This window comes from Papio anubis, chromosome 5 (assembly GCF_008728515.1).
Source record: "Papio anubis isolate 15944 chromosome 5, Panubis1.0, whole genome shotgun sequence".
NCBI lineage: Eukaryota > Metazoa > Chordata > Mammalia > Primates > Cercopithecidae > Papio > Papio anubis.
In genome coordinates this window covers 147,061,419-147,071,539 of record NC_044980.1, presented here as the reverse complement: position 1 = coordinate 147,071,539, position 10,121 = coordinate 147,061,419, and the positions used below count along the sequence as shown (strand labels likewise).

The following is a 10,121-nucleotide window of genomic DNA, read 5'->3' as shown; positions in this document are numbered from 1 at the left end:
CTTTTTAAAAACTATGTATTTTTGAGTTATTTTCTTAGTTGTTGCCCTGGGGGTTAAAATTAATGTCTTAAATAAAAAATTTCTGATTCAGGTTATAGTATACCGCAACTTTGCTCTTATATAGCTCTGTCCCTTTCCTCCTCCTCTTTCTTGTTAGTTATTGACATATAAATTACATCCTTGCACATTGTGTGCCCTTCAATAGATTTATAATTATTTAATTATGCAGTTTCCTTTTAAATCAGCTAGGAGAAAAAATGAGTTATAAAAAAAAACCCCTATCTATACTGTCTTCTATATTTACCTATATAGTTATTTTGACCAGTGCTTTTTCTTTCTTTATGTGAGTTTGAATTACTGGGTTTACCCAATGGGAGGCAGTGAGTGGCAGATGACTGGAAGGTAGAAAAGGAGGAAGGACAGGGTATGTATTCCTCCCATCTCCTCTTGTTTTGGCAATAGCTGCAATTTACTATCTGCAACTGCAGATCCCATTGGGAAGTCCCCGTTCCTGGCTACAGCCTTCTCTGCATTCTAGTAACACCACTGCTTCTTGCCTTTTCAGGCTTACGAGTAGTAACAGCTTCCCATTTCTGCTATTCCTTAGGTGCTTCACCATCCTTTGTTGTTTCCTTAATCCTACACATACTTCTGCAATAGTTCCTTCATTAAACTGTCTTCTGTTACTCCAGGAGTGGGCTATATCATGACAAGATCTTAGCTGATTCAGCATGCTCCATGACCTTCTTGCTAAGGTCAAATGCTTATACTCTCACATGTACTTCTCCTTTGCAGAGCTTACCACAGTCCCTAACTATACACTTATTTTAATGATCATTTGTTTAATGTCTATTTTTCTAACTAGATCATAAGTGCCTTGCACGATCTTTTAATTTCTAGCAGAGTGCCTGGTATATAGTAGGCACTTGATACATTTTTACTGAATGATAGCTAATATTTTTCTCTTATCTGTTTCATGGAATTCTTCTGAGTGTCCGGGGGGTACAGCAGGTATAAAAGGCTTTAAAAATGGAATCTCTCCCCGTTGTCTACAAAGCTGTAAGGTGTTATTGTGTGAGGATAACATGAGCGTGGGCATACTGAAAACCTGGACTCAGTCAGTCACCACGCCATCTTGGGTCAGAATTTTCCCTTTCTGTTATTCAGCCTTCATCAAGTCATGGTCCATAGCACCTGCCGGTGGTCCCTGAGTGACAGCATGAGGGCGCAGCTTCCGTTCATTGTCACCTGTAGCCCCCAACCAAGACTCAATCATAGGACCACAGGTGGAGCTGGAAGCGTCAGGACCTTCCACTCTAGACTGATGGCTGCTGGGAATTAGTTTTTAGTACCCAGCAGAGTGCCTGAGTCTGAAGTGGGTGGTCTGTGTGAAGAATGATGGAAAGAAGAATGACACATGAGAAGGAAGAAGGCAGAGACCACTTTAGAGAAAGTCTGGAGGTTTACTCAACAACGTTTACAATCACAATTGTACATGGTAAATCAGTCTTTCACAAAGGCTCATTTTTCCAGGCAGGGGGAGAGGCTGGTGGTCTTGAGCTTTCGGCCTGGAATTCCAGTCTGAATTTCCAAATATTCCCTGCCTGCAACCCCTTTGGGATCCTAGTCTTCAAGCCGTTATTGGCTTGATAACATATAACAGATCAGGAGTCTGACCCTGTTCTGTTGCCTGGCACAGCTGAATCAAAGCCATTCTGGAAGCAGATGTTAAGATGAACTTGTCACTTGGTATGTAGGTCCAACTCCCACCCCAGAGGTGGCAGTGGGCCTTGGCTCAAGATCAAGTTTGAACTAAAATATTACTTGGATTTTTCACAAAGAGTGTCCGTTGAAAGCAATAAAGAATTCCAGAACAGAACTGCACTTCTTGTCCCTCTCTCACGCTTACAAAGCTTCAGAAAACATTAAAAATGCATTACCTCCTAGGAATTATAAAAGATCACCCAACTGTACAAACTAGGTATCGCTGAAACAGGGAATCTGATTCCTCAGTTATTACTGTAAAGTGCTTTGCCACTCTTTTTGAGACTCCAGAGACTAGGAAAATGGAGATGCACAGAGAGACACAAGGAGCTGTTTTCCAAGACATCACCTATTTCTTACGGAAAAAAAAGAAATTCAACTGGTGGGAAGTTTGAAAAGTGAATGTCATGTAGACTTTGGAAATCTATTTGCTACATCTTCAACAGAAACCGCTCTTTCTCTCCTGGACCGACTGTCACATCCTCTCGTCAGATTCTTCCTGTGGATGTACCCCGTTCTGCCTGAGCGATTTTTTCCTAAAGGGAAGAATCAATAGTTTCTGATTGTTTTAAAAGCTGAAAGCTCCAATTGGAGGCAGAAGATGGGATGGCTTTTCACACACGTGCCTGCAAGGTTAGCCACCTCCAAAGACCTTGTTCTTAAAGCAACCGTGCTGTCTGCATTATGAAATGTTTCTGGAGTTCCCCTTTGGAAAGGCTGCTGGTGGGCCACATGGTCACGATACTTTCCAATCACACCCTATTTTGTGACCTTATCTTCAGAGTAAAGGCTTTAGAGGAAAAGGGACCCACAGTCTCACCCATCACCTGACTGTCAGCATCTCTATATGCTCCTGGCTGAGTTCTATTGAGTATCAGCTGGGGATATGAGCGGAAACCTGAATCCTTGAGACAGGCGGTTTTCAAAAAGGAAGCCATAACAATGAGAGGCTTAGTACTGGCAATTGATCAGTTGGTCCATCAAACGGAGACAGTCAAGTTCTGTCCTTCCTTCCCCTCCCGCATACTTTGTCAAGTCCCAGGACCTACTGATGTGGACTCAGCAATGACAAATGCCAGAGTGCTCAGAGGACACACCCATCCCTTTTCAGGGTGTGAACCTAGACTGGAAAGGAGAACCAAAGGATGGAAAGGCAGGCCCAGGACGGCTTGCTGCCGCTCCTGCTTTCACAGGAATCCTGGTCATGCCAGGAACACTGCCACCCACTTGGGGCGAGACTGTGTGGAAGTCTAGCTAGTGCTCGGCACCCCTTAACCCAATGGTAAAAAACAGGACAAACATGCTGGGGTTCAGAGGGTGGACCGCAGGGATGGCCCCCAAACAGGTCCCAGTGAGGTAATGCAAGGCCTCCTCTCAGGGGCCGATGAGGCCTTCTAGGCCACAGACTAAACGCACTGCCCAGCCTTTAGTTTGGAGTGTGACTTGCACTGACTGGAATAAATCTGGCCTCTCACCCTTGGGGGACATCTCAGATGTTGCTCCAGGCCCAACATCTCCTGCTTGAAATTAGACATTAAGAAACACACACTCATCCAGTAGGAACTGCACATGCTGCCAGAAATGTTCCCCTCCCCACAACCCTGCCCCTTTATGTTTGTCTAGCAAGGCACTAGGAAATGGTTCAAGTTTAGGGATTTGCTGTATATTTGCATTTTTCTTTTTAAAAGGCACAGTTTTTATTTTAATGACACTGCATTGCTCTTTGATGATGAATCTCAATTCAACTCTTCAAACTGCCAACACTCTTGTTATCCTAGATTCTAGAAGAGGCCTCATCTTTTGACTTCTATAGAGGGCCACTTCTAAAGCTACAGCACTTATTTGGAAAAGGACACTGGGATCAACATGTAAGCGCTGCAAGCAGAGGGGCCACCTCTCTTGCAGACAGGCGGCCAGAGCAGGGCTTGTGCTGGGCCAGAAGTGGAAGTAATTCCTTGCCAGCTACACATTCGGTCTGACTGGTGGATGATTGGGAGTGTCTGTCCCTCCCTCCCCCAATAATTGATGGCCTTGAGATCCGCCAGCATCTCAAAGGCAGATTTGTGGCTCTGTTCCCAGACTTAGGTCTCAGTCATTTAATTGGTAAATGACACAATCGAGAGACTCAACACTAATTGGAATGCTGATTTCAAGTATTTCCTGGGCTAGCTGGTGGAAGCTGTAGATAGTGGAATGCAATTTCCATTTCCAAATCAGTGGGCAGCAGGTTGGTTACAGAAATGCTTCCTATTAGTCTGGAGGCCCTCCAGGAGTCTGACATGTAATTAACAAAGCAAAAGGTAAACATGAAGGGCCAGCATGGAGCTGGGTGTATATCTGGCTGTGGGATATCGGGTTCTTTTCTCCACAGAAATGAGACTACAGTTGTGATGATTGTGGGAGATTCCAGGGGTGCAGGTCTTCACCGAGGACCATGTTGTACCACAGCCTCTGCTGAGCTGAGGGACACATGTCCCCCTGCTTCCCCAACACTACTAACTTGGGATTTCACAGATTGTCTCTAGGCTGGGGGCTGCCTTGACTGTATTACACCCGGTTGGCTCCTTTAATCACAGCATTCTAGAAATCCATATTGGATGTGGGATACCAGAATCCTATGTAGCATCCTAGTTTGCAATCCATTTATAGAGTTCTTTAAAAATTCTGGGGTTTTATATGAGAACTAGAACCATGATGAGGTCAGAGGCAGGCACTTTGCCCAGAGTTGATCCTGGAGACCTCCAGACTCTGTGAGGTGAGCACCTCGCATCATCTCTGTTCCTCTTTTGAGGCCTGGGGAAGAGAGACGGGGAAATGGAAGCATGGATCAGGGCAAATCAGCCAGCTTTTCTAGTTTGGAGGTCTGCTCGGACTTTTCTGTGGGCTCAGGGCCATCTGAAACACTGCCCTGTAAAGCTGGTGGCTGGGCTGTCCTTGTGCCTGGAGAGTGCTAAAATGGACATTTCAAATACCCAGAGAGCAGAGGGAGATATCCCGCATGTCCACAGCTGCAGAGAAGTGTCTGGGGGGGTCCCTCTTCTGACTCCTCACCTGGCAGCTGATCAGCATTCAGTATTGAACACTCCTAAGACCCTAAGTATGGCCTTTGACCAGACCAAATCACCTGGGGCTGTGACAGAGAACAGAAGCTGGGCAGTCACTGCAATGTCCCCCCCAAGGACAGTAGAAACTAAAAAGCCCCAAGAGGACTTCTTTCCCTTCTGCGGCAGATGAGTGACATCGATACTAAAAGCTGCCCCAAACAGGCAAATTTTACATTTCTTTCTAAAGCACCATCATGTAGGAGAGCCATCTGAGGGCTGGGCAACCTTGCAGGACTCACTTTTGGGTGGCCTAGGCTACCTTGGTATTCTCCCACATAATGCTCAAGGGGACATAGTGACAAAGTTGAAAAGGCCCTGTTGCTTTTCTGTGAGGCCAGCAGGGATTAAAGCAGGCTCTGCTCCCTGTGGGGCCTCTTGTGGGATATGCTCTTCACCCTACCCCCACAACTCAGGGGTTCAAGGACCAGGCAGACCCCAGGCCCTGAATCAAGAGCCCTCTTTACCCTGAACCATTTGGCCAGCACCTTTTACACCCAGTGCCCACAGAGGCCCTGCCTCCCTTGAAAGAGGAAGGCTGCAGTGAGTGCCAGACCCTGGGGAGGGCCTGCCAAGGGGACACGAGGGCTCAGTTCCTATTGAATTTTTCCAAGACTGTTGAGTTGGTGTGTTCAAACAGCCACTGCTGGGTGAGGGAGGATGGGTTGCAGGTGTTCATGAAGATCCTATGGTCACTTTCACTGCAGTCCATGCAGCTGCCACTGACAGGGTGGTACAGGGTCTTGTCCTATAAAACATGGAGGTAATAAACCAGACAGCACTGGAGACATGTGACCAGTCAAACCACAGCAACAATACCAGCAATGAGAAAGTGAAGAAGTGACTGACTAGCTGTTCCTACACCTGTTGGTTTTCCTCCTGAGCACACAACCAGATGCTGCCCAGCCTCCCTTGCAGCTGGTGTTGCCATGGGACTGGGTTCTGCCCACTGGGATGTGACCAGAAATGATGCATGCTGCTTCCAGACCTGGGATCTAGACACTGCCCACGTCCTGTCAAATCTCACTGGTCCTCGTGTGTGTGTGTGTGTGTGTGTGTGTGTATGCACTTTTATCTTTTTCTTTTTTTTTTTTTTTTTGAGACAGGTTCTTACCCTGTCACCCAGGCTGGAGTGCAGTGGTGCAATCTTGGCTCACTGCAATCTCCGCCTCCCAGATTCAAGTGATTCTCCTGCTTCAGCCTCCTGAGTAGCTGGGAGTACAGGCATGAGCCACCACGCCTGGCTGATTTTTGTATTTTTAGTAGGGACGGGGTTTCACCATGTTGGCCAGGCTAGTCTCAAACTCCTGACCTCAGGTGATCCACCCACCTCGGCCTCCCAAAGTGCTGGGATTACAGGCATGAACCACTGTGCCTGGCCATGCTTTTCTTTTTTAAATGGAATCAGTTACCAACATTTAAGACTTGGGGATTTCACAGTGAAGTCTAGATTTCTGACTACTCTTGAATGACTGCAAAATCCAGCATGGTAGGTTTGTGGCACAAATGAATAAGTGGATGGACTCTGTTGAAAGAAGGGGTGAGGCACTATATGGCCTTAAAAAATATCAAGCAGGTGCCCTGCTCCCGGCACATCGCGTCTTACTTTGCGGTATTTCCACAGCTGGTTGCCCTTCATGCTGTGGCAGTCGTAGAGCGTGACAGGGCTGGTGTGGGAGATGGCATCAAAGCAGAACTTCTTCGTATGCTGGGGGTCTCCAGGCCGGATGTCCTCTCTCCAGGTGAAGGTGAATACCTGTGCACAGGGGTATCATAAATAAGGACAGCAAAGCCAAGGACTTCCTTTTTTTCTCCATTTTTTTTTTTAAATTATGGAAAAATTCAAACTCAGAGGTCCAAAAAATAATATATTAACTGTGACTCCTATTCTAACCACCTAGCTTTAAAAGTTACTAACTTGGCTGGGTGTGGTGGCTCACACCTGTAATACCAGCAGTTTGGGAGGCCAAGATGGGTGGATCACTTTGAGGCCAGGAGCTTGAGAGCAGCCTGGCTAATGTGGTGAAACCCTGTCTCTACTAAAAATAGAAAAATTAGCTGAGTGTGGTGGCGTGTGCTCGTAATCCCATCTACTCGGGAGGCTGAGGCATGAGAATCACTTGAGCCCAGGAGGCAGAGGTTGCAGTGAGCTAAGATTTCACCACTTCACTCCAGCATGGGGGACAGAGTGAGACTCTGTCTCAAAAAAAAAAAAAAAAAAAGTAAGTTACCAACTCAAGGCTAATGTTGTTGCAGCTCTACTTCCACCCCTATCGTTATACTCACATTATTTTGAAGCAAATCTCAGCTATCATATCATGTCAGGTATAAACACTTCAGTAAGTGCCACTATAACACCTAAAAGTAGTTACTACAAAGTCCAAAATGTCATCAAATATCCACAGTTCAAGTGTTCTTGGGATTATTATTATTATTATTTTTTGAGACAGAGTTTCGCTCTTGTCGCCCATGCTGGAGTGCAATAGTGCAATCTTGGCTCACTGCAAACTCCACCTCCTGGGTTCAACCAATTCTCCTGCCTCAGCTTCCCAAGTAGCTGGGATTACAGGTGTGTGCCACCACACCTGGCTAATTTTGTATTTTTAGTAGAGAAGGGGTTTCACCATGTTGGTCAGGCTAGTCTTGAACTCCTAACCTCAGGTGATCCACCAACCGTGGCCTCCCAAAGTGCTGGGGTTATAGGCATGAGCCACTGTGCCCGCTTAGGATTCTTATCAATTTCTTTTCACAGTTAGTCTGTTTGAGTCATGATCCATTTGGTTGATAACCTTTGTTTTTTTTCGGTAGCTTTACTGAATAATAACTGGCATACAATAAACTGCACACATTTAAAGTGTACAATTTGATACATTTTGACATACATTTACACTGAGAAACCATCGTCATAGTCAAGGTAATGAACATGCCCATCACCCCGCAAAAGTATCCTCATGCTCCTCTGTAATCTCCTCCTCCTGTCTCCACCAACCCCCATGTCCTTAGGGCAGCCACTGATCTGCTTTCTGTTTCTAGAGATTAGTTTGCAATTTCTAGAATTTTCTATAAAGGAATCATACAGTATGCATTCTCTTTTGTCTCATTTCTTTCACTCAACATAATTTTGTTGAGAATCATCTATGTCCTAACAGCATTTGTCAGTAATTCATTGCTTATTATTGCTGAATTTGCACTTCAGTTCCTTGTTATGGGACATCTTGGTGGTTTCCAGTTTTTGGCTATTAAAATAAAGCTGCTATGAACATTTGTGTACAAGTCTTTGTATGGACATATGTTTTCTTTCTCTTGGATAAATACCTAGGAGTGGAATGACTGGTTCAATGGTCAACTTTCTAAGAAACTGCCACAGTTTCCCAAAGTGGCTGTGCCATTTACTCTCCCACCAGCAGCGTACAGGTCCAGTTCATCCACATCTTTGCCAATCTTCGGTATGGTCAGTCTTTTTAATAGGTGTGTGCTGGAATTTCCTTGTAATTGCCAATTTCTATTTCTCTATTAACTAATGAAATTCAGCATTTTAAATATGTTTATTTGCCACTCATATACTTTTTTTTGGTAAAGTGTCTGCCCACTTTATTATTTATTTATTTATTTTTGAGACAGAGTCTCGCTCTGTTGCCCAGGCTGGAGTGCAGTGGTGCGGGATCTCAGCTCACTGCAAGCTCCGCCTCTCAGGTTCATGCCATTCTCCTGCCTCAGCCTCCCGAGTAGCTGGGACTACAGATGCCTGCCACCATGCCCGGCTAATTTTTTGTATTTTTAGTAGAGACGGGGTTTCACTGTGTTAGCCAGGATAGTCTCGATCTCCTGACCTTGTGATCCGCCCACCTCGGCCTCCCAAAGTGCTGGGATTACAGGTGTGAGCCACCACGCCCGGCCTGCCCACTTTAAAATTAAAAAAAATTATTGAGTTTTGAGAGTTTGAGCAGATACAAGTCTTTTCATTCATATATTCTAGATACAAGTCCTTTATCAGCTATATGCTTTACAAACATTTTCTTCCCATCTGTGGCTTGCTTTTTATTCATTTTGAATTAGTCCAGTTTATCAATTTTTTTCTTTTATGGATTGTGTTTTTGCTGTTGTATCTAAAAAATACTTGTTTAACCCAAGGTCACTCCACCCAGGCTGGAGTGCATGGCACAATCACCGTAACCTCGAACACCTGGCTTCAAGCAAGCCTCTCCTAAGCTTCCCGCACTGTTGGGATTTCAGGCATGAGCCTACTGTGTCTGAGCAGTGGCTCTTCCTGCAGGCTGGCTCACGCTCTGCATCCCACCCAGCCAGCAGGTGAGGCTGACCATGCCCCGAGGCTCCAGGAGTCAAGGTAATGAACATACCCATCACCTCCCAAAAATGATGGCTCTGTCCTCATCAATATGAGGGCTTCCTCACCTCCTGCATAATCAGCTCAGGGACACAATTCGTGGGAGCCCCGGGGCTTTTCCGGAACTCTTGGAAGGGGCCTGCCTATCCACGGGGCTGCTGATGGCCACACCTGCCTCTGTATAGGAAGAGCCAGGTGAGAATGAGGCCCGCAGAGAGGGAAGCACTCTCTTGAGAGATCCAGCAACATCATCAAGGCTTTTCAGTGACATGAGACAATAAGCTCTTTTTGTGGAAGGCCATTTTGGCTGAGTATCCATCATTTGTAACCAAAATGGTCCAGACTGATGGTTTTATTGCAATGTGAAGGAGTCCCCTTTCCAGGGTGTTCAGGAGGATCTTAAAACTAATCCCCGGGGCTGACTCTTGTCACTTATCACTGACCCATGCCTCTCCCTCCCGGCTGGTCACGTCAGCACCCCAGGGGGCAGACGTTTCAGAAAACCTGGCTGCCAGTCCCCGAGGGGCGGCCCTTACCTGCATGTTGTTCCAGGCGGCTTCCCCGCGGCCCCGGACGCAGCCCTCTAGCCTCAGTGGGGAGCCCAAGGCCCCGTGTTTTGTGTCTGCGCACAGCCCTGTGCCCACATTTCGGATCTGAAAGGGAAAAAGGGAAGAAGTGGACCACTGAGGTGCCTCAAGGTGCCCACCGGGTCCCTGCCAGGTGAAAGGGGAAACCAAGGGGGAGACATTAGCTGGATTAAGTTCGAAATCGTCTTGATAAAGCTTGCCCTGGGCTGTCGGAAGTACCTCGAACCTCTCAATAAAGGAAGACTCAGTCCACAGAGTGTAATCCTCAAAGCACTGCTGTGTTTACAGCATGCAGAGTCCCGGGTTGGTGGTAAGGGACTGGAG

The 10,121-nt window shown here is 46.3% G+C and overlaps 1 protein-coding gene across 1 annotated transcript in view; it reads right to left on the bottom strand.

Moving 5' to 3' along the window:
- Nucleotides 1-1,443: 1,443 nt before the first annotated feature.
- Nucleotides 1,444-10,121, bottom strand: part of GALNT10 (polypeptide N-acetylgalactosaminyltransferase 10) — a 230,187-nt gene continuing 221,509 nt past the window's right edge. Inside the window, exons 10-12 of the mRNA XM_017960065.3 lie at nt 9,747-9,863; nt 6,472-6,621; nt 1,444-5,613 (exon numbers count right to left, since the gene is read on the bottom strand). Coding sequence (XP_017815554.2) covers nt 5,455-5,613; nt 6,472-6,621; nt 9,747-9,863 — 426 coding nt within the window. The 3' untranslated portion in view covers nt 1,444-5,454. The remainder of the gene's footprint in view (nt 5,614-6,471; nt 6,622-9,746; nt 9,864-10,121) is intronic.